The sequence below is a fragment of the Mastacembelus armatus genome, chromosome 9 (assembly GCF_900324485.2).
Source record: "Mastacembelus armatus chromosome 9, fMasArm1.2, whole genome shotgun sequence".
Taxonomy (NCBI): Eukaryota; Metazoa; Chordata; class Actinopteri; order Synbranchiformes; family Mastacembelidae; genus Mastacembelus; species Mastacembelus armatus.
Genome location: NC_046641.1, coordinates 10,036,644 through 10,061,021, shown reverse-complemented (window position 1 = coordinate 10,061,021; position 24,378 = coordinate 10,036,644). Strand labels below are relative to the sequence as shown.

Sequence of the window (24,378 nt, the reverse complement as noted above, 5' to 3'; positions counted from 1 at the left end):
TTAGTATGCATAATTGTAAATATTATTGCGCTTTCAGTGATTTTTTTTTTGTTCGAGATCACTGTTTAGATGAATATTGGCCTTACGTTTGCTAAGGGAACGGAAACATGACTCCCATTGAACTCTAAGGTGTTTCCCCTGTGCTGCCACATGACTGGTGGATGTTCAGAAAAACCAATAGCTTTCTAACGAGTTCGCCATATTTCCATGAAATTTGATAAAGTTTGTGCTGTTTGTTACTTAACCAACAAATTGCTGCAGTTAAAATGTGGCCAATATCACGACGAAATGTATGGAGAACGACAAGTGGAAATGTCAGTGGAATTGCAAACTTTACTAACGAGAATGTCGTATGGAATATGTATCATATCACAAGCAGATTGAAATAAATACACGTGAAAAACGCATCTGTGGCCCGTACGGGGATCGAACCCGCGACCTTGGCGTTATTAGCACCACGCTCCAACCAACCCCTAACCGGCCCCTGCTGACGGCTCGAAGTGACGTCATCAAGGCTACAAGTGAAACCTGAACAGAAAGTAAAACGAAGAGTGGACACCTACATGTTCACGGTAAAGTTCAGTTATTTTAACCTTAAATCGGCGGTTTTTATGCATGTCATCTGTTTAGACGAGCACAGGCAGAGTGTTATTTTCATGGTTATAAAAGTTATTATAGGGCAAGGTTAAATGGACGATATCTAACGCTCATGGCAACTGGACTTCCAGCTTTAAAAACTGTAAGTCCAGTTGCCATGGCTCAACCTTTAGATAACTTCCCCAGGACGACTGAGAATCTTCACAGACTTGAAATGGAAGACTAAATCAGAAATAAAACAAGGCAGTACAGTGGCAGTGGATGCTGGAAAACTCAGTTTGGGTAAACTTGCTTGCAATTTCATTTGCAGAATCAAATCTAATGTGAAACGTGCAAAACAGAAATGGAGCTCACGATAGGTAATAGTTTTTCAAGTAAGTTCAACCTGGCTTTAGGTATTAGCAGTGAGGCGATTGAATGTCTTTTTAAATTGTGGTTGAAAGAAAAAGAATCACCACTTTAGGCTAACCAAAAGGGCTCCACAGATTTTAGCTACCTCTGTTAAGTTAAAGTCGATTACAACCACACCTTGGATGTTATTAAATTTACTGTAACAACATTTCTGTATTCATTTCTCACAGACTTACAGATCTTTGTGGGACTTGAACAGCATCCTCTCCCTTGAACCAAGATGTCAGTGAAGTTCTCTGGCTGGGAGGTGGTCGATGATGGTGCTTCTTTTCCTGGTGTGGAGCTAGGGCCATCACAGAAACCGCAAAATCAGGGTGTCTACACCATGTACCATGGCACCAGTGTTGACAACGCACGGCTCATCATTGCCAATGGTTTTAAACAGTCAGCACGTGGCATGCTGGGAGTAGGCGTGTATGTCAGTCGCGATACAAACAAGGCATCTAAGTATCCATTGAATAGCAACGATTCAGACCGTGTGATCTTTCAGTTACTTGTGCGCGTTGGCCGTGTCAAGCGTATTGACAAGGACAACCATCCTTTGCAGTTTACCTGGCACACAAAGGGTTACAACACTGCCTGGGTACCCCCCAACTGCGGCATGATGTCTGTGCCCAGTGGCCTAGAGGAGGATTGTGTGTTTGATCCTAAAAGAGTGAAGGTGGTTGGAATTGCAAGGGCACCAAATGCTAGCATAGAGTCAGAGCTTAAACAGCTAATAGCAAAAAAAAAAGGAAATCGAGGTGTTGGCACTGGGGATGTGTGTGCACTGTGTAAGAGAAAGACCCAGCAGGGTTCCCAACATGGCAAGCAACAATGTTGGGCATGCGGGAAAACCCTCTGCATTCTCATGTCCAAGCACTTCTGCACAGCTCGACCCTGACAGAGGATGAACAAGGAGTTGGGAGTTGAAGAGGATCCATAATCATATGGTCTTTGTATGTCCTGGAGGTGGAGTGACAGGAAAACCAAACAGATTCAAGTAAAGGTTCTCAGCTCAGTTTGTAGTCATACTTTGGACAAAACTCTTTCTTTTCCTTCTTAAAGTAGAAACTGTAACGAGTTCACTATGTTCAAATAATTAATGCTGTACAGGTTCTAATGTCTGGAATCGATCTATAATATACTTTTTTAATGATCATGAATTGATACCAGCTTAAAGTAAACCATAAAGTTTACTTAATGCCAATTATTCATGTTTACATATATATTATCAGACCAGCATGTATTCTGATCATGTGCAATCAAAATAAAACACTAAATCTCTGTGAGTGGCTATGAGCTATTTTGTGATATCAATTTTGAAAGGCTACAGTGCATTGAGAAAGTATTCAGACCCCCTTCACTTTTTTTCAGTTTTGTTATGTGAAAAGTGAAAGTGACTTATATGGAATTCCATACTCGAATTTGTGCTCTGCATTTAACCCACCCAAGTGCACGCACACAGCAGTGAACACACACTCACACCGTGCACACACACTCGGAGCAGTGGGCAGTCAATGCTGCAGCGCCCGGGGAGCAGTTGGGGGTCCGGTGCCTTGCTCAAGGGTCTCCCCTCAGTCGTGGTATTGAGGGTGGACAGGGCAATGGCTATTCACTCTGGGCCACCGACAATTCCTGCCAGACCTGAGACTCGAACCACAGGGAGAACATGTAAACTCCACACAGAAACCCAGGACCTTCTTGCTGTGAGGCAACAGTGCTAACCACTCAGGGATAGTTGACACAAAGCTGTATAGAGTTCAAAAAGCAGTGCAATGGGAGTAACATAATGTAAAATGTAGCAGTCCTGTTACCTGAGATCACGACTGTGGACAGTGGACAGACAGAGTGAAATCAGGTTCACATTGACGGCAGAGACAAATTAGCCTTTCGTTTCACCTTGTTGAATAAATCAGTCGTGTGTGTTTGCCAGGGAGTACCCATAGACAAAAAGTTTGTAGACACAGAACCCTGTCCTCCACTTCTCTGTATACGCTTTGTATTACTCTACTGAGCACTCCCTGGCCGTGTGCTGTACGGACAAATGTAAACTAAGTTAGCAGTATACTTAACGCTAGCACAATACAATGTGAATTGAACTGTGACCATCTTCATCATGTCAGTAGATATTGTCGATCAGTAGTAACGTTATATTTTCCTAAGCCAAACAATGGTACAGTTGACGCTATCGCCAAAACCAGTTCAGCTCTAATGAATATCTAACCATTTTAAATGCCACTGACATATATTTCTAAAGGGACACAAAGGTAATATTCAGACTTCGACAAAAGCAAAAATCAGAGGAATCTGCTGTAGTTAATACATAATAAGCAGTGTTGGCCCGTACGGGGATCGAACCCGCGACCTTGGCGTTATTAGCACCACGCTCTAACCAACTGAGCTAACCGGCCCAATTATTAGCTTTTATCGAGTTTTTGTAATGAATAGGCTCATTACAGAAAGTATTGTGAACAGAAAGTGAAAGCTAGTAGCACACAACACAGACTAAGACACAACACTTCACTGTCGGTAAGTTTTGTTAACTTACTGTTAAATATCGCTAAAGTTAGATTAATGTATACACATGCATAGAGAATGACACGAGTTACAGTTTAAACTGTTACAGTCCGTCGTCTAACTCAGTCATTTAAAGAGTAAAATAACGCGTAACGTAATGTCACTGCCATGACTTTTAGTGAAATGTAGCGTTAGCAGGAAAGTGGGTTGTTTTTCGGCGAATAAAACTGATACTGGTACGTTTCGCGATAGCTTCATTGCATTAACTAGGTAGCTAGCTTTATTAGTGCAGCTATATCAGCATTAGACTGACGCTAGCTAACGCTAAGTTTAGCTAAAGTTGACACATGACACTATGGTAGAGATGTTAAACCAAATTTCAATGCCAAACATTTTCAAAATGCGTCAACGCTTTGTTTTTATAGCTATTACCAACCATTTGAATTCCATGGTATTAGTATACAGGATTAAAGTAGACTAGTATGAAAGGTCCTACGGATCAAAGACCTACATATAGCTAGATGATCCAGTCCCCATCCGCAGGGTCCAAATAACAGTTATTTTCTTTACTGGTGTCAAAAGCAGTGGAAGTGTATCTAAACATTATATTGAGGCATCCTTTCTGGTGACAGCTCCTATTGCAGATATATACTGTATGATATATCATATAGCTGGAAGTGACATGATTTCTTTATATTCATTCTACAGTACATCCTTACTGAAGCAGGATGTCAGTGCAGTTCTTTGGCTGGGATGTGACATATGATGATGCCTCTCCTCATTTGGAGCTGGGGGCCTCTCAGGAGCCCAAAGACCGGGGTGTCTACACCATGTACCATGGCACCAGTGTTGCCAATGCACGACTCATCATTGCCAATGGCTTTCAACAGTCATCAGGTGGCATGCTGGGAAAGGGTGTGTATGTCAGTCGTGATAAGAAAAAGGCTGAACGTTATCCGCTAAAGAATAACCCTTCAGACCGCGTGGTCCTTGAGTTACATGTGCGCGTTGGCCGAGTCAAGCGTATTGACAAGGACAACCATCCCATGCAGTACACCTGGAGCTCACAGGGCTACGACACTGCCTGGGTACCCCCCAACTGCGGCATGAAAGCTGTGCCCAGCGGCCTAGAGGAGGATTGTGTGTTTGATCCTAAAAGAGTGAAGGTCGTGGGCATTGCAAAAGCCTCAGACGCTGTACTGACAGAGCTTCAACAGCTTGTAGTAAAAAGTCTAAATACAGATACTTCAGGAGATGCAGGTGCACTGGATACATGTTCACTATGCAAGAGAAAAACCCAGCAGGGAACTCCACACATCCAACAACCATGCTGGGGCTGTGGGCAAAACATCTGCAGTCTCTTGACCAGGCATGTCTGTCCAGTTAGGACCTGAGAAGGTGTAGGGGCCTAAAAAAACCACATGGTTGTGATATACATGAAGCAAGTGTCCATTATGATGGGGCACAATAGAGCAAAAACTAAAGCTGGAATGAAACTCAAGTGTAAAAGTCTTGACTCAGGGTGTAATCATACTTTGGAAACAGCACTCAATGTTTCTCCATTTTCTTCCTCAGAATTAATTTGTTTTTCTTCCACAAATGAACAGTTATAACTTATGAAACATGTTGCTTAGCCAATCTTGAAGATCGCTGGAGTCTGCCAAAGTCCTTTTGTATTAACTAAAGAGTTGCAGATGGAAATACTGCAGTTCACTGTGCTGTTCTAATTTATCTGTGGATTACTTGAAAAAGCAGCTCATTTGTTTTGGTCTGCTTTTACACTTTTTTCATGATTTGTTGCATGTTCTTTTAAGGTTTATGTTAGGACTAGAGGAAATCAAGACAACATCTGTATATATTAAGCAAAATTGCTTTATTTAAGTCTTAATGTAAGGGATAGTTGCTTTATGTGAGATGTATTTTGAAATCATAGTAGATAATGCTCATGATTTTGATTTCCTGACCACATATTGTAGAATAAAGATCTTACATAAAATTAATGAATGTTGGTTATGATATTCCAGAAAACCTGTATTGTTGATTGACAGCCTGTGGCTAAACTGCATGATTTTATTGGTATGCATGTACTGATATGCAGAATTCAAGATATAGAAGAGGCAAGCAGTGAATGAAACTCCAGCAACCTTTGATCTCCATTCATTTTAGCATGTTGCAAAAGGACCTGTAAAAAAGATGAAAAAAAAAATGTTGATTGTCAAAGATGATGTTAAGTGTGATATGTTTTGCTTTAAGTCCTATTGCTGTTTCCAAAGAAATAAGTAACTGGTTATCATCACAGACGTGTTTCAATCTGCTGCCAGTGTAGGTTTGAGGCAGTTCTGTGCTTACATTCAGTAGCTCCTGGTCATCTTTGGTATGCAAGTGTTTGAGGAGATACCAGCTGGCCACCTGCACCACTGTCACTGGGAAGTCCTGAGAGTAAACATACACCAGCCTCTCTAACAAACGCCTTGTTTCCCTGCAGAAATGAGTAAAAATATATGATAGGTTTTAGATGGTCCATAGTGTTGTTGTTACACATTCATCAGAATTTTCCAATACATACAACAAAGTAAAACTTGTCTCTGGCACGAAAGGGTCTTCAATACAGTGTTTTATGCATGGAGGAGAGCTCCAACAGAATCACTCTCCAACTCCAATTTATGATTGGCATGCGTTCTGCTTGGCCTCTGGTGAGTGTAGCACTCCAAGCTTCCTGGCAGATCTGTGAGGTAGCAGCTTAATGCTTTTATGTCAGGACAGAATACTTTGCAAACTGCTTTGCATTTCTAATATTACCAACATTTTGAAAGAACATTTGAAGGCATATCCAAAGTTGATCAAATGCCACGATTGACTTGATCAAGTTAAATTATATATTACACATCGTCAGTGCGGTAAAACCATTTGTTTTTCATCACACATGTACACCTGCAGCTTGCATGAGTGTTTGCATGCAGGCTCCCTCAGAGGAAACATAAAACCCTGAACAGCACTGACCTAGCCGCCATCTTGGTCTCATACTGGAGCAGGGCCTGGAAAAGGAGAGCCACGGGACATGTGCCCAGCTTCAAAACCTCAGTAGTGGCCTCTAGAACCAGGTCTTTCCAGTCATTTCCTGGCACACCCGCCTGTGAGGTCAGAGCACACTGTATTAAGAATAAAGCTCACTGAAGTATACGAAGTTAGGTTTTACTCATTTACTAAACTTGCTGGGCTAACGTGTCTGCTAAAAACATGTGACACCTGTCTACTACTGTCTGGTTGTAATCAATATAAACAGTAAATCTGTAATTTATCTTTTACTGTTTTTGGTCAAAACTGCCAGTGACCTTGTATAAGTTTATTAATATGTAGTTCAATCACTCTAAAACATTACTAGTGTTTTCTAATAAAACATACCATTATACTTGTTATAAATGTTATTTGTAGCCATAGTATGGGAATATATATGGTAACTGTTTTGCAATAGCATAATTAATCACCTAAATTCAATAATATTTTAAATCTACATTTTAGTTATATTGAGGAACTCACCATACAGGGTTTTAGGGCAAGCAGGGCTAATCGAAGCAGGCTGGCTACCTGGCTGTTGTGCAGGCCGAGCTGCGAGGAGAGCTGCAGGCTCTGCCTGTACGCCATAACTGCTTGTACCAGCAGACCCTGACTACGATACACCTCAGCCAGCCACTGAGATATGAGGAGAGTGAGTCATGGGGAAAGGCAAGGAGGAGCAGGATAAGGATAAGGATGTGAGGGACAGGTAAATTAGAAGTGAAGCAGGTGGGAGAGACAATCATGAGATGAGGAAAATAAAACAAATCTTATAATTTCAATGATCTCACCATTTAAATACAGCAAGCAGTCAAGAACGAGCAATCGATATTGTCAAATCTTGATGTGTAAACTGCATGCTTGATTTGTTTTTGAAACATTTATATGTGTGAGTGAACAGTGTGGATTAGCTCATCACTGATTCAGTGCAATACATAAGAGTGGGATGGTATTTTACCACTGGTTGTTGACTTACATGCCATGCCCCAATATTGGAGGGGTTCATGATAACTGCGTTGTTGAGCTGCTCCAGCGCAGAGTCTGGGAGGACAGTGTCATCATTGGCCAAAAGGAGGCGCTGACACTGCACTTGTCTCAGTGACAGCATCACTGCAGGGTGCTCTGCAGAAACATTCAACACCTGGGACAAAGCAGGCACAGTGAGATAAGTCTAAATGTGAACTGTATTACTTCATCAGTTTCCCAAACTAGTCTAACCCTTTCTACAGTAAAGGAAATCAGGAAATAATGTTCAGGAAGTGCATTAAAGTATGCGTGTGCATATGTGTGTTCATATTTCACTTGTGTGCAAAGGGCTTCTGCTTGTTCCAGCTGTCCTCCAAGCATGAGACCAGTCACTGCCTGTTGTAATACCCAACCTTCCAGAGCCTGGGCTAGAGGGCGCTCTATGTCCTGCACACCACGCACTGGAAAATTTGAAAGGGATGGATCAATTATATGCTAAAACACACACACACACACACACACACACAAACACACACACACACACACAAAAGCAAGAAACAAAGTACAAACACACCTTTCTCAGAAACCACTGACATGAGGATTTGCTCCAGACATTGTCTGGAAGGAACAGACCCAGAAAGATAACAGGAGGTGTTTTCTGTGTGACAGGCAGCCATTAACCCAGCCCATGTTGCTGGATCATCTGAAAGCAGAGGTAGGTTTACTCTTATCTGAGAGGCCTAAACTTATACTTCTCTGTACCACAAATTTTTTTTTATTTGAATTTTATTTATTTTTATATTATTTACTGTGTGTGTGTGTGTGTGTGTGTATATATATATATATGTATAATTATATACACATACACACACACAGTATATAAATATATGTATATACATACATGATTATCTAGAATAATAGTTTTCACAGTGATGTCCCATTCAGAGTATTTCAATTCATCTAATATAAGAGAATCGACAGAAGCCTGATTTGTTTTCCAGTGATTTGCGTGTAGGTTTATGTGGTGTGTGTGTGTTTTTACCAGGACAGAGCAGCACAGCTCTCTGCATAGTCTTCAGTGCATTCCTCTTAGTGTCTTCTCTAGAGTGTCTGCCACTAGCCAGCTGATTCACTCCACTGTACAACAGTGCCCTCTAGAGGCACACAAGTTAGATCAAGAACTCCTAATGAGTTAACATAATTTAGTATAAGTTTAAGTTAAATACACAGGCACTCTTACCTTTCCTTGCGTCATACTGGAGAGACAGGCAACATGGCCAGCCACTGCTCCGCCCTGGAACACATAGCAGACAAAGTCATGAAGCAAACCACAGGAACTGTTCAGCAGTATTACAGCAAGAGAGGACCTTCTGTATCTGTGTCTGTACTTTCTTACATTTGCCTTTCTAGGGTAGTATTGTGGTACCACTCTGGACAGCAGGGCCCACAGAGATGGGTTTCCAGGATTGCTGTTAACAAGACAGAAGCACAGGACAGCAGACTATGTAGAATTCATACCTTATGTATAGCCGTTTCCATACTAATATTCTCACATAAATAATGTTGAGAACAAAGTATATAAATAATGCTTAATATTCAAAGCTCTGCAAGAAGGCAGAAGGGAATCTCACCAATCTCACAGCAGGACCTTGCTGTGATCATTCCCAAGTGTAAAAAACAGCACAGAGCGTAACTGTGCAGGTATCTGGATATTTCGGATTTTAGGATATTACTCTTTTGCCAGCTGTCATTGAGATGCAAATAGAATACAGTGTATTGCTTTGTCATTGTTTTATCATGCTTTATAAAGCAGAGCAATGTTTCCTTAAAATTGACCTAAAAGCATGAGTAAATCCAATGATACACACTTACGATGCTCTTTTTTTTTTCTTTTTTTTTTTTTTTAAAAGAGTACAACACATTAGTAGTTTACTCTAAATGAGTACTTTACCTGTGTACAGCTCTGGATGCCTCTCTCTGTACTGCGCTGTAGTTTCCCTGTAGGGCCAGCAAAGTGCAGGTGAGTAGACATTGCTGCTCTACAACACTTGCAGAGGCTGAACCTTGCTTCAGCAGCTCGGACAGGGCAGCAGCAGCTAACGTAACATCACGATGGACCAATCCCAGGGCACACAAACACAGCAGAGACTCTGGGATTGGCTCTTTTAACATAGAGCTGTGGAAACAGAAAGACAGATTTATCTTGCAAGCAAGCTTTATATTACTGTACTCCGTTAGTATTTTCACAGATTATCTACACAATCAAATTACTCTAGGAAGCTCCAACATAATTTTAAATGTAGAAAACTACTATATTTACACAGTGTTGTTATGTAAAGCTTATGTAAAGTCTTTTAGGTTTGGTATGTGAATTGAATATTTTTTGACCAAAGGCACTTAGGCAGTCTGACTGAATTAAAATGTGGATTATCAATTATCTATTATTATTATTATCTTTAGTGTCTAGTTTTTGGTAAGCTAATATTTATACCACTACAAACTCAAAATGGCCAGGAAAAGACACTTATCAATCAAGCTGTATACATAATTTTTAGTTAACAGCATTGTGTTAGTTTTAGACAATACTGTAGATTCACCATTTAAACAGCAGAGTCTTGGCTGAGTCCAGGTTGCCCTGCTGCTGCTGCAGCATGGCCAGAGCTGTCAGGATATAAGCCTTCTCCTTTTCATTGGAAGCTACAGCCAAGGCACGTTCGTAGGCTACAGCAGACACAAAACCGGTTATTCACAGTCTCTCTGTCATGTAAACACACATACAAGCACTAATTACTTTGGGTCTCCCAGCCCTCACCACTGATGCTCTCTGGGATGAGTCCTGCCCTGCAGTATGCCAGAGCCAGCCCGCCCAGATCACTGAGTTCCTGCAGTGGAGTGGAATTATAAACTTGTGCCGCCTCCTCCCACTGGCCTGAGGTGCTGTGGAGGACGCAGAGAGACATACCATACAATGAACAGGGATATTTGGGAGGCATAGTTAAAGATGGTTAAAGTACATGGTAATAAGACAACTGCCTGTTACCACAAAGCACGACCATAACTGCCCTGAGCAAATGCCAGCTTTTCTGTTGAGGGTGTGGACTGAAGCAGCTCGACAGCTCTGAAGAAGAGTTAATATTCATATGTGAATTGTAAACAATGTATTAATTCATGTTCTTTATAGATTAAATACAAGCACAGCATCTTGTCTCTCAATCTACTTTTGGTACACTGCATCTGTGAGTGTATAATTTAGACACGATACCTTTGATAAGCCTGCAAAGCCTGCCTTTTCAGCTGTAGATGCTCATTCAGATAGCCCAGCATTACAAAGGCATCAGGGTCAGACTGGATCCTCTCTGGGATGCAAAAAAAACTTGACATTACACATCTTTAAACAGAACAATGAGATTTGTGGAGTCTGAATGTGCATCAACACACAGTAGATACTACACCTGTGTACTTGCTGAGAGCCACCTGAGCGGCAGAGATGGCATTCATCTGCACTATGTTATAGCGGTACAGCTCAGAGTCTCTGTTGCTCTTATCCAGCAGAGTGGAACACACCCAGTAAGCATAACCTTTCACTCCCTCCATCTGCCGAGTAAAGATGAGTGAGAAAAAAAAAAAAACACAGCAAGGGATAGCAGGAAAAAGTCTGACACAGTGAAGGGAAAATCTTTTTTTTTTTTTTTGCTTTCATCATGGCATCATCACCATTTATGTACAGGTATTCCTAAAAGGCCTAGAACTGAAAATTTCATAGAGCGGTTAAGATAGGTGAAGCAAAGATTAAACTGCTATCATCCAGCTAATGAGTGGGTTTGGGAGGTCACACACATGTGTGCTGAGTTCGGTGGTGTGCCGGAAAAGATCCATGGTGTCATAGCTTCCCACTCTTTCTGCTATCAGTGCCTGGTAGAAAAACAAAAGGATAAAACTATTATTTAGACAGATAAAAATAAAATGGTCAAATACAGAAATTCATTAAATGTGCATTAACTAAGATTTTACACTCCGTCTGATGAAACAAGTGAAAATGGGATATGGCGTGTCGGTTCTCAGCTATATTACCCCCCTCTATGGGAGGTACTTTTTTATTTGCAGCCCATCTGTCCTTATTCCAGCTTCTTTACTCAGCTTTGTGAAAATACAATCCCTAAATTAGCCCTGCCTGCCACTAAGCCAAGGTTCTGAGTTTGAGCACACGAAAAAGGAATTTGACTCCGGTTCACTAAGCTTTCTCTATGTGCAAAAATTAAAATAAAGTTAAACTTTTAAAAAGGAAAATAGGAGATTCAAAAGAAAGAAAAAAGAAAAGACAAAAAATACAAAATAAAAAAGGCCTAGAAAAAAATCATATTTTATGCATTCCTTACCAGTGGAAAACACTTCTATTAGCCTGAAAAACGGTTTTATCATCTCTCTCCCTGTCAGTTTATGATTGTGGTCTAAGCATTTTTTTAAGAACCAGCACATGATAGAAAAAACCTTTAGACATGGCCACAATTAATTATTGTCCAGTGCTGGTTTTCTTGACCAGGTGGAATTAAAGATACATTTGTCATGATTTATTTTTTAAGTGAACAACTGTGGAGTTCAGTACCTGCCCGATCCAGCAGTTGACATAGAGTGGCTCCAAGGACTGAGCGATCTTGAAGGCCTCATGTGCAAGCTTAAAAATTAAGACCAGATTGTAATAACCCAAATGTAAACCGTTTAAAAAAAAAATAAAAAGAATATATATGAAATTGATAACACATACTTCTATATTGTCCCTTTTGAAATACAAAGCACCAAGGTTTGTCCAGGCAACAACATTCTGCAATGAAATATTAAAAAAAAAAAAATCAAACACAGCTTTTAAATATTTTCCAATAGTGACATTTCTCAGCAGAACAAATATGCTGTACATACATTTGACTCAACTTGTATGGACTTGATGAAGCAATGTTGAGCCAGAGCAAAGTTCTCAAGACCTGATGAGACAGAAAAAAGAAGTGACAAGATAGAATTGTGTTTGATCAGCTAGAGACAGATCAATCAAAAATAGCTGCATTAAATAAAAAAGTCATATATCAATAATTATAATAAAACCATGTTTTTTATGGTTTGATATTTCTAATGTATCCAATTTAATGTTTATTATACCAATCCATGACATTTCCTAAATACTACCACCCATAAAGTCTTTGTTAAACTCAAAGTGTTTGATGCATTTATCAGGTGTGGCTGGAAAATTAAAATCCTATGAAATCTTTATCCAAAATCTGTAAGTTATCTGGAATAAGTAAAAGAAAACTGAGTTTTAGGAGGATTTTTTTGTTTTGTTTTGGTTGGTGTTCTGATGGATTTCAGTGGAACGACTTGAGTATTTCCTACTGCAAAATGGAAATCATTTATGGTTGAGGTTTCAGCAGTGCACTGTGCACTACATCATTCTCATAAGCAAGCTACTGCTACAGGCGATGGTTGCTTCTCTGAAAATATACATGGTAAACATTTTCATTTAAAAAAATATTTCAGTATCAGCTCAAAGTAAAAACATTTTAACATAGGCTCTCCAATACAGAACTAATGGATCTAGTTAGGAAACACAGATAATGCTGCATTAAAAACAGAACTTAACTGTAATTAAATATTAGTGGGTCAATTATATTCCACACATTTTCAGACAGTTGATTACCAATCTGTCCAGTATTATTTACAGGAGTACAGATGCTTATTGGTACCTTTGTTCATGGATATGACTCCTAGGGCATTCCAGTAGCTGTGGTTCTCACTGCCCAACATGATAGCCTTTTTCAGACACTAAGACAAAAAATAATGTCTTAATAGACCGAATTTGGGAACAAATGAAACAGAACTATTTTGTAGAGATTGATAAATTACCTGCTGGGCCTTCTCTAGGAGCAGAGACTGGGAGCTCCAGTCTCCCTCTGCAGTGCCTGATAGACAGGCCTGGCGGTAAAAGTTGAGTCCTAGGTCATACCAAAGGCTGGGGACCTCAGACATCAGCTTCAAAGCGTGAGCATAGCATCTGCAGACAAAAACCTCACTTAATTTTCATAGTTTAGATTTTATGATTGAGCAACAGGGACAGACAGGGGCAAAAGAGCATTAGCATTAAAGCTACTCAGTGTTCATTTTTCCAGGATGTAAATACATGATCTGATAGAGTACAGCTGGATAGGCAACTTAGGAAATGCCAGTGACTGTTTGAGGTCATACCTCTCTCCAACTTTGAGTGTCTGGGCCTGGTTCAGCATGTGGCTCTGGGTGTTGGGGCTAAAACCAGCGAGTGGGGCAGGAACTAGAATGTTGGCTCTGTTTGGTGACACAATGCTGACCGCGGTGCAAGCATCCCCCAACAGCTTCCACAAACAGGACAGGTCTGGACGCAGCTCCACAGCTCTGAACAGCACAGAAATGTGAAATGACAAAAAAGATGAAATTATAGATACAACAGTTATGTGTGATTTTGTGATGTGACATTATTTCACACTAAAATTTGCAAGTATATGATAATGCAAATCTTAATAAATGTCTAGTCATTACCTGAAGAGGTTCTGTATAGCTTGCTGAAGGAGGTCAACGGCTCCTCCATCTCTGCAGTCCTCCATTAAACTTTTTGCCAGAGACAGCTGGCACTCCCCAAGACCTGAACAGCCAACCATATGTATCCAACCAAATGTCCAAGTTTCAACAGATACAGGACAAAAGATGTGCAACTGAAGGTATAATTTTATATTATACCAAATGTAGTGCATGTTTATGGCACCATAAAACAAATACCTACCTTTAAGAGCAGGAACATAGTCCTGCTGTGCTGTGATCTGCAAATACTCCGCGATGGCCTCCTTATGTCTGCCCAGGGTCTGTTTGATTGCAGCAGCCTGGTAGACACTGTAGATGGATGAGGGTTGAAGCTGATGGGCCTTACCAAAGGCTTTCAGGGCTGCTGTGAAGCTCCGACGATTTAGGTAGGCTTCACCCAAACACTCCCAACACACCCAGTCTTCAGGGTCTGCTCTTAGTGCTGCCTGGAGACTACAAACATACAAACATAAATAAAGTTAATAAAGCTCTTAAGTTTAAAACATCTAGATTGGGGTAATGCATTTAGCTGTATCACATTTAAAGTTCTTACTCAGCTATGGCCTGTTGATGCTCTCCAACTTTCAGGTAGTAAAGGCCTCGTCTAATCCAAGCCCATTTAGCTGAGCCTGGGGTTGCTTTCACTGTCACTGACTGAAGTGTTTCTAAAGCAGTGTCCTATGGCATTCAAGGAAGTGCAAAAGGGAGTATAAAAAGGGAAGACAGAGAAAAGGAGAGCACAGAAATGGTTAAGGCAAAAAGAGACCAGTAAGGAAACACCATAACAAAGTGCCAACACCATACCTGAGAACTCACTGCTAAAAACGTCTGCTTTGTTTTTTTACCACTGAGGCCACTCACCATGTCATCCTGCTCCATACTGATATCCACAGAAGCAGCTCCAGATTCTGCATCTTCACTGTTCAAGTCAAATGCCTTCTTATAGCAGCCACGTGCACGGCCACAATCTTTTGCCACCTCCCGGTAATAATGCCCAAGGTAACGGAATACACAGCCAAGGTGCGGATCTAATTTTGCAGCCTTAAATAGACAAAATAAGCTTTCAAATTAAAATGTTTAAGTTTATTTACTGGCATGATAAGTCTTTCTGCACTCACTCATTGAATGGATCGTCCACATTTTTGAGATGAAATGAGGCAAAGGTTTTACTTATCTGAAATGGACACATGGTATTGTAAAATTAAATTCCACTGTACTAACTCTACTAACCTTTAACAAGTGTGTATGCACTTTACTCCGGTCTTTACGGGTCTCTTCTCCCATGTCCCAGTACAGTCGTCCCAGCAAGAAATGATATTCTCCACAGTCTGGGCTCTGGCTGGCTGCTTTTAGGAAACTGCCCAGTGGAAGAGCAAGTAAAGTTATGCTAGATGTGGAGAACTGTATTACTTTGTATCATACAAATAGACTGTTTTAGCTAACTTTAAGACAGTGGACTGCCACACATGGAAAACACACAATCACAGTTTGTACCTCTGCTCTGCTAGTTGTGGCTGGCCTTCACCTAAGTGTACCAGTCCTCTCAATGCCATCCCCTGTGCCAGGTTTGGGTTGGAGGCCACCAGCTCAGATGACACCTATGGACAATACCATAGTTTAACTTGCACCAATCTATCTGTGATAAGACATACACCCAACCTCACTCAGTAATCGTATCATAAGTTGAACTACTCATTTGCTGATATATTGAGTTTCCTATAGTATAATGTCACAGCTCTGACATTTTTAGGAACAGAACTCAGCAAGTTAAACGTTTACAACCTTAAGGGCTTGATCAATCTGTCCTTTGTTGAGGTATGCACGTCCTTTAAGGGCTACTAGAACTGGGTCTTTTTCAGCATCTGGAACCTACAAAACAAACAAGACAGAATATTACATCTCTCTTTGGTATTCTTTATCTCTACATAGGAAATATTATTTATATGAGTACTTTTATTTGCTGAATTACTTGATAATTACCAAAAAAAAAAAACAAAATACCGTGCATATAGCAAGCTAAACATAAAACATATAGGTTAATCACATTACTTGTGAAAATGTCTCCAAAGCCTGGTCTGCAGGCTTCTGTCCTCCACTTCTGACTAAAGCCTCAAGCTTCAGCCTTAGCAGTTTGACCCTCATCTCTTTGTCTTCAGCAGCACACACTGCCAAACCTAACAGAACCAGAAACACACTGAAAGAATCACTGAACTTTCTTTTTTTTCAGGGCCTAAAGACAATTTCCTTTTGAAGGTAGTGGTTAATTCCATGTGTTATAAGCAAAGCACACTGTTGTCTTTTTAAGGCAGCCCTTAATGAAGTCTGATTAGATGCAACTAGGGCTGCATCAAAGGACTATTTTAATAACAAAAAAGGTTGATTATGTTTTTGATGAATCAGATTTTTACAATAGAGTATAGAGAATTCTGTTTAATTGACAAAATATGAACCTGAAAAAGCAAATTTGCCACACGTCATTTTTAAAAAACTCAATGAGCTCAAATAATTTTTATGCATATTTTTATTACAATAAAAAAGGCACTGGTTTACTAGAATTTCACACTATAAGCAAAAGTGAGTGGTGCATTAACCCAAATGAAGCAACATCCTCTCAGACATGCACTTCAACATTACTAAACATTGTCCTGGTGAGCTGCATGTAAGAAAGCAATTGTCCCAGTAACACAGACCAGTGTTTATCTCCCACTGTGTGCGGTGTTAAAAAGACAACTTTTTTTAATCAGTTTTATCGATTAGTTGTTGCAGCCCTAGACACATCCTTTTAGATCATGCTGTTGTCAGGTCATTTATAGAAATATACAGCAGGCTAAACATACCTTGGGAGCAGGATGTAGCACTCTCTGAGTATCTGTGCATTTTAAACTGAGCTTCAGCCAGACTGTACCATCCTGTGCTGCAGCTCATTTTCTTCAAGCCTGATAAAACAGAAGACAAAGATCACAGGAATTCTAGACCACATCTCTCAGTGTTCAGATGCCTTCTTACAATAAGTATTGAATTCATTCAGTATTGATGCGTAAACTAACCCTGTCCAAGATCCTTAATGGCATCTTCATATCTTCCTTCTCGGAGTGCTATGGTGCCAAGACCCAAGTGACCTAAACCGTTGTTGGGGGCCAGATCCTGGAGTCGCGAGAAACAGCTAACAGCATCTTCATTCAGGATATCTTCAAACAAAAATATAACATGCATTAAGATAGCTTATTGCATTTAATAACATCCAAAATACTTACTGAAAAGATTCCCCTCAAAACTAGAAAAAGGGCATTAAAAAAACAAACTCCTAATTCGTAATACATCAAGTGCAAAACTTTATATCCCTTTAATATAAAATGGCTAAGATATTTTTCACCACCAAATATTTAATGCAAATTCAGTTAGCATAAATGTTCCTTTATCATCAGACGTACTGTACATATTATAATAGTAGATAACAATACAATGGTATCTTACCAGTTTTGAGGTAATGAGAACAAAGGACCTCAAGAGGATAACTTTGGGTAGGGTAGACAGACAGCATAGCCTCACATGCCTCTTTCATTTTGGCTTTTTCTTGTGGTAGCTACATTTAAGAGCAGATTTGATGTGAGCAGGTACTTTAGGAAAACTGTGCAATGTCCAAGTATGGGGTTCAAGTTGTCAGTGACTTTCTGTGATGGTGACATAGATAAAATTAGGTACGCTTACTTTAGAGAGACATTTCACATAGTCGGTTGAGATCTTCCTGTGTTCCTCTCCTGGTACAGGATCAATGAGAACCATGGCTTTCTCAAATGCTGTGATTAACTAGTGACCATAAACAAGCAAAACTGTTATCAAATGGCAAAAAATATGTACTAAAAATAGTATTATGCAAAATATGATGCGTGTTTACCAATAGAGAGAGAGAGAGAGAGAATCTGGCGCTCATGACTTCCACAACATAAGGCAAACCTGCTTTAAGTTGGGACTATAACTTTTTGGGGCTTGTACATTGGTCGTATATGTTGCACAGAGTTTATACACAAAGAAACATTAGATGTAGCAGAGTCCACATTAGGGTAAATCTTACATGTTGTGTAACTTCACTGTCCTGCTCTTCCTCATTAAGGCAGTCTGAAAATTGTTGGGTCATTTGTCTCCATAGCTGCAGTAACTCTTTTTTGTCCACAGCCTGTTCCTCCTTCAGATGAATGAGCTGCAGCCAAACCTTTGCCAGCTGTCCACACACATGGAAATGCTTTAGAATGTATGAAAAGACACAACACCAATGTTTCAATAGTCTTGAGCACATGCTTTTAAAATTACAGACCTTTAGATATTCTTTGTCAGACAGATAGATGTCTGACAGCTTCTTGATCACCTCGTAACATTTGTTTCTGTCTGAGCTGTGAATGGAAAATATAAGAAACAGTAACTTCAGAAATCAGATTTGAAGCTGGTGGAAATTCATACAATTAATAAAAGCTTATGATATACGTTAAAATGAAAATACTAGTAAAATCCTCAAAATGTGATTTTAAAAAAATGTTCCCATGTCTTACCTTGCATACAGCTCAACAAGCTTCTGATAGACATTAGGTAGGTCGACTTTGAAATCCCACTGATCGGTCTTCTCATAAAGATTTGCTAACCCCTAAAAAAAAAACAAACACATTATTGACATGGGTCATAAATACTGGGCACAGAGAGGAATGGAGCCTAACATCAAACATCTACAGTAAAATAGCAACTGTGCCAATCAGATGTAATTTTACTGCCCTAATTTTAACTCAAGGGAAACATAAGTAAATTAATTGTTCTAAGCATATTGGGGTAGCTTAAGATGTGAAAGGCCGTACCACAATGTTTTCACATCCTACCTGCCATGCCAGTAGCTGGTCAGGCTCCAGCTCAACTGCCTTCTTATAGGCTGACTGTGACTGATCTGGTTGCTCGAGTTCACTGGCTGCCAATCCAATGAACACCCATGCGTTATAGTTGTTCTTCTCAAGCTTTAAAACAGTCTGAAAGCACAGACACAGAAAGCAAAAGAGTAAAGACCTGTAAAACATTCAAGAGGCACACTGCCTCATTCAGTACAGCTTCCTGAGGAAACGATGCACACATGACTGCGATGCTTTACCTTGCAGTGTTTCAGTGCCTCTTTGAACTCTTTATTTTTAATGGCCTCTCTTGCACTTTTCAGTGCTGCCTTCACTTCTTTATTAGACATATTGTGATCTGGGCGAAACAAAGAGACATATCAATGAGATACTGTCACATCAACCTGAGTCTACAGTAGCAGCTGTTAGCCTTACAGTTTAAACTGGCACCTGATCGAGCTTTTGTATGAATGAAACATGAGCTCTTTGACGCTAACACAGTTTTTATTACTTACAGTCAGGTGCAAATGTCTGTTATGCCTACCGTAATGCGGTGATCAACCCGACAGAAAAGTTCAAAGCTCATTCAAAACGCAAAGTACCTAACTAGAGTTTAGCTTTTAGCAGTGCTAGCTAGCTAAGTACAGATTAGCATTAGCTGTTAGCTTGTCATGACCTGTAAACAATGTACAATGGGCTAAGATCTGGTTTAAACCATATAATACCATTTATTCGGTTGATTGAATAAGAGGTTGCCCTGGTAGTTTTAGCAAATGTGAACAAAAAGTTGGGACCACCCAGTGTTTACGTTGACAGCTTGCTCCACTCCTGTTCAGTGACCCGGACGTGGAAATACCATAGCCACGCCTACTCTAAATTTTCTAAATAAAATGACTTGCAGTTTAGCCCACTTGAGATGTTGCCGATACAAAACATGAGAAAAAAAATCACACTTAAAAACAACAAAAAAGACAAAAAGGTTATATAACACAAAAAATTTATTAATTTATATTTAAAATATAATACTGTTTAAAAACGAACAAATTGAAGTAATGTAGTATACTTAAATAGAAGGTCGTTTTAAGTCCATCTGAAAATCTGTGGAAAGTTTACCTGGACGTGGCGACAGGTATGAGATATAAGTAAAAGTACATATTTAGTCAAGGTGTGAGCATACAACTGTTAAAAAAATACAGTAACCCAATATTATATAATATTAATATCTGAATTTCCCCCATGGGAGATGAATAAAATATCTATCTATCTATCTATTACATTGCATTACTCTTACAGTATAAATATAAATCATTTAATTTTTCATTGTTGGAGATGTGACAATCAAAGTGCAAATTTCATCAAACAGTGGACCCAACTCATAAAATAACACCATTATGTTGGAAAAATGTCACAAAGAGCCATAAAGCCACTGGTCAATAGCTTTCTCATTAGCTAACACATCCGTTTGCCAATCTACATGCCACCTGAGATTAGCAATGACCTGACTGTAGTTTCTCCCCAAACTATCCCGCCAGGTACCAAATGCTTTTTTATTATAGAGATGGACAGTTGCAGAAACGTTTGGATAGTCTAAAATGCTACGCAACACCCTGTCCAGATGTGCCTGCACATCTGGGAATTTGAAAACCACATTCTGAAGTTCCTCCTTGTCCAGTGCAAGGTCTGCAAAGACAGAAAAGATGAACAAAAAATCAAGGGGTGCTAGAGGTTTATGGCAGATTTTTTTCTTAGCATGTTAGGAATTAATGAAATTCTGGTTCAGTAGCAAGGAACTCACCAAAAAGTTGTGGTGAGACAGTCAGGCCGTCTGCATAGGTGATGTATTTCCACCGCCCACTTCTCAGCATGTATGTAGAAGCATTGACATTACAACCATGATATTCACTCAGTACCCAGTCTGGATGTTGCTTCTTGGAAAATGCGTTAGACTTGGATATCAGAGGAAGCAGCGAATGGCCACTGAGGTTAAATACTGGTGATATTCCAGCTATGTCTGAAATATACACAAGTGCAATGTGTGAAGTTAAAATACTTCAATAAAAAACATATTAGAGTTGATGTTACACTTGACAAGTATGCTGTATCATCAACAGATAAACTTTAAACACTTTAAGAGACATCTCAATTCATTGTTTTCTGTCCACTTCCTTACCCAGCACAGTGGGATAAATGTCAACCAAAGAGACAAGCTGGTCAACCTGTAGGCCAGACCTTATCCCAGACCCCATGATGAGCAGAGGAACATGGGAACTGCCTTCAAACATTGACATCTTATAAAACTGCCGGTGCTCCATGGCTAGCTCTCCGTGGTCAGCCGTAAAGATCACAACAGTGTTGTTAAACAGGCCAGTCTCTCTCAGAGCTGAAATCACCTGGCCTGGTGAAACAGAAAGTGTGGGGAATACAGAGCAAACATTATACCGATGATGAATTTTAAACTAATTCAGCGAAAAGACAATATTCAAACAATAATGACAGGATAAATTGGTTTGTAAATGGGATCTCAATGCTGACCAGGCTCTAGAGATGCATCTAGCATGTTAAGTAACATTTACTGAAATTGAGAATGATACAGACAATATGGAGCATTTAGCATTAATGTTTCTCTTGCTGATGAATAGATTAGTGCTGCAGATAATGTGTGGATTTTCTTGCTGTCTTAAACAAAGGGATGATCAATTTCATTTGACTACAGAGGATATAGTTTTACTTACACATCATTCTTTTATCCTTTTGCCTACTACTTTTTTACCTTTATTTATTCAGAAGTATTTCACTGAGAGAACTGTAAGTCAAAATCACCAAATGTTTTAACAGGCTACACTGACTCAACAGTACACCTAAAATCTACCTACTTTCTATTGCCTGCCATGTTCCACTTTGTGGTACACTGGCTGTAAAAGGGTCACATAAAGCTTCTCTGACATTGTTTTATTTTAAAACAAACTAAGACTAATTTGTCTTAATATTTAAGATCAAAGTTGTCTGTCTAATCCATAAAATCTTTTAGGTTAAACTGGATTCTGATTAATTACTGTTGTCTACTAACCCAGCATGGCATCTATTTCAGCACACATGGCATAATAGAAAGCCCGAATGCTTTTCACTTCATCCTCAGTGAAAACACCACTACAGTTTTTGGTGTAGGTGGAGTAGTAGTCAACAGGGTGCATGGTAGACATAGGCAGCCATTTAGGAACTTTAATAAGGTCAGAAGACACCTGCGTGTGCCAAAAAGAAAAAAAAAAGGAATCAGGATTTCACAATTATTTATATCAAGAGATATGATATAGTTCTGCAAAAATCAGGGCAAGAAAAAGCATGCCTTTTTGAGCCAGTATGGTGAGGAAAGGAAGGTTGATCCTCCTGCAGTGGGGCCCAGGGACTCAGTTTTATAGGGGTGAGGTAAATTGAGACCAAGATAAAGAGCAAAGGGCTGGTGTGAGGATACAGCTCTCTCGTGGATCCACTGCGTAGCCTTATCGGTGTTCTTCCAGTCTTCTTTCATGATCCTTACTGTTGACATGTTCCCAGTGAGTTTCGCAACAGGCCGTCCCTCTTGGCGCAAGAGGAACTGTACATCTCGTGTCCAGGCCTCAACTCTATTACTGTAGTAGAAGCATAGATACACAAAGACCAACAAGATTAAGGCAGAGTCACAAAAACTGGGAAGTGGAAATGTAAAGACAAGCATCCAGACGTATGATTCACACTGTTCTGGAAAATACACAGTTTTGCTTACAACTCATATACTGGGTTACTAACATCTCTGTATATATGTCTGTGCATGTGTCATATTTGTTTCAGCTTGGTGAACAGTAAAGAGAAAAAATTGGCAAACATGTTCTTATGGGAGATCAAACTTATCTCTTATTTTACAGACAGTTGTGTCAATATCCTTGACACTGCCTGCCTACCTGACAGAGTGTCCCCCTGAGGTGTAGTCTTGCTTGCCCATCATGTGAGTAAGATATCCATTTGCCTCCAGCAAATCCATCCATGTTGTTGCGTTACCATCAAGACACTTGTAATTATTCCACGAATGAGTGAGGTGAACAAACTGACCACTCCACATTGCTGAGGACAAAGATTAAACTGCTGAAATATATTCATTGTTCCACCCTTATGACCATGCTAATTACCCAAACATTACTCTACCTGCAATTTAAAGGGGAATCCCTCATGCGTTTTTGTTTCACAGTTGTCACTTACCAGCTCTTGAAGGGCAGCAGATGGGAGAGTTGGTGTAGGCATTGAGAAAGGTGGAACCAAGCTCCCTGAGGTAGTTTATAAATGGCAGCTGTACAACTTTGCTGCCAGGATCAAAGGTCAATCGCCCATCCTGAGGAAAACAGGAACAGTGACATGTAAATCTCAAGCATCTATACAAAATAAGGCAAAGATTAAACATAAAAAAGGTCAACATTGTTTTTGTGTAATAAACAAAAGCCGCTGCTGTTGAGGCTGTTGCCATACAGAAGTACTGTAGCTTAACTCATACTTACAAATGCATCACTCATCACCATCACAATGTTGGGTCTGGTTCCATTTTGGCTCAGACTTTGATCATAAAACGGAAACAGGAAAATTAAAACCAACAACAGTATATTCATGACAATGTTTCAGCTCCTAGCTTTTAGGTATGCTGTTGCAAAAGAACACGTTTGTGTGAAGTAGATGAGACTCATTAGACCAGACGTTCAAATTCTTCCTCTTTCTTGAGTCCGGGTCCACTTGTAATAAACATCCCAGGTTACACTTTCAAAATAAGAGTTTTTGGGTTCTATTTCAAATGAGGTTGTTTGGCAATGCAAACTGAATTTTTATTTAAGTAGGGGAAAAAATTAAATATTTAACATGCATCAACACTGTCACCAACCACTGCCGAACCTAATCACATATACAGAGAAACAAAAGCTTAAGAAGGGGATTTCCTGAGCATACTAAACAAAGCTCCCTTTTTTAACATGCAATGACAAAGTGAAGACTCTAGAGGTCAACATTTATCTTTGGAAAAAAAATTAAGATCTAGGTACAATTTTGTTAAACTGGATCTGGATATGATTGACACAATGTATATTAGTAGTATCACAAACATGTATATACATTTGTGGCAACCTATAAACATGGTATTTAATTAGCTAGAAAATAAAAAAAATACAAAACACTACCACAAAGGATAGTGATTTATGTCATTATGAATTATGATAGGAGCCATAAAATATGATAATCTGCTACTCAAATGCCATGTAATTATAGTCAGATGTAATTCCATCATATTTGCAGCCATAAACCTACACACATATATTATAGACCCCCGTTCTGCAATTTAATGCCCATTAAATGCAATACCAGTGCTGAATACTGTTGTACT

The 24,378-nt window shown here is 39.6% G+C and overlaps 3 protein-coding genes and 1 non-coding gene across 5 annotated transcripts; 1 reads left to right on the top strand and 3 right to left on the bottom strand.

Annotated features, from left to right (window-relative positions):
- The first annotated feature begins 498 nt into the window (after window positions 1-498).
- LOC113138553 (uncharacterized) lies at window positions 499-5,507 on the top strand. The gene is made up of 3 exons (XM_026321091.1): window positions 499-572; window positions 1,179-1,888; window positions 4,230-5,507. Exons 2-3 carry the CDS (start codon window positions 1,229-1,231, stop codon window positions 4,899-4,901), a joined length of 1,332 nt encoding a protein of 443 aa, XP_026176876.1. The 5' UTR covers window positions 499-572; window positions 1,179-1,228; the 3' UTR covers window positions 4,902-5,507.
- trnai-aau (transfer RNA isoleucine (anticodon AAU)) lies at window positions 3,328-3,401 on the bottom strand. Its single transcript has one exon. It is a non-coding gene; the product is annotated as a tRNA-Ile (tRNA).
- skic3 (SKI3 subunit of superkiller complex) lies at window positions 5,445-19,850 on the bottom strand. Of its 2 annotated transcripts, none has more exons than XM_026321318.2 (41): window positions 19,712-19,850; window positions 19,247-19,344; window positions 18,984-19,127; window positions 18,666-18,757; window positions 18,434-18,509; window positions 18,194-18,340; window positions 17,830-17,928; window positions 17,596-17,704; window positions 17,169-17,309; window positions 16,959-17,057; window positions 16,171-16,295; window positions 15,904-15,990; window positions 15,616-15,719; window positions 15,352-15,478; window positions 14,983-15,162; window positions 14,675-14,799; window positions 14,324-14,574; window positions 14,083-14,185; window positions 13,756-13,938; window positions 13,417-13,564; window positions 13,257-13,335; window positions 12,442-12,503; window positions 12,290-12,346; window positions 12,131-12,199; window positions 11,365-11,439; window positions 10,980-11,121; window positions 10,790-10,883; window positions 10,568-10,645; window positions 10,340-10,464; window positions 10,125-10,248; window positions 9,479-9,703; window positions 8,924-8,996; window positions 8,768-8,821; window positions 8,570-8,681; window positions 8,102-8,230; window positions 7,864-7,988; window positions 7,538-7,702; window positions 7,045-7,197; window positions 6,508-6,638; window positions 5,857-5,986; window positions 5,445-5,689 (listed from the first exon to the last, which is right to left on the bottom strand). In XM_026321318.2, exons 2-41 carry the CDS (start codon window positions 19,334-19,336, stop codon window positions 5,609-5,611), a joined length of 4,713 nt encoding a protein of 1,570 aa, XP_026177103.1. In that variant the 5' UTR covers window positions 19,337-19,344; window positions 19,712-19,850; the 3' UTR covers window positions 5,445-5,608. The 2 variants fall into 2 exon arrangements, with proteins under 2 accessions (XP_026177103.1, XP_026177104.1); XM_026321319.2 differs by lacking the exon at window positions 19,712-19,850 and adding an exon at window positions 19,531-19,629.
- Window positions 19,851-20,066: 216 nt separating this feature from the next.
- Window positions 20,067-23,728, bottom strand: arsk (arylsulfatase family, member K). The gene is made up of 8 exons (XM_026320945.1): window positions 23,510-23,728; window positions 23,217-23,346; window positions 22,922-23,081; window positions 22,330-22,612; window positions 22,054-22,225; window positions 21,157-21,381; window positions 20,782-20,997; window positions 20,067-20,666 (listed from the first exon to the last, which is right to left on the bottom strand). Exons 1-8 carry the CDS (start codon window positions 23,615-23,617, stop codon window positions 20,392-20,394), a joined length of 1,569 nt encoding a protein of 522 aa, XP_026176730.1. The 5' UTR covers window positions 23,618-23,728; the 3' UTR covers window positions 20,067-20,391.
- Between the last annotated feature and the right edge of the window lie 650 nt (window positions 23,729-24,378).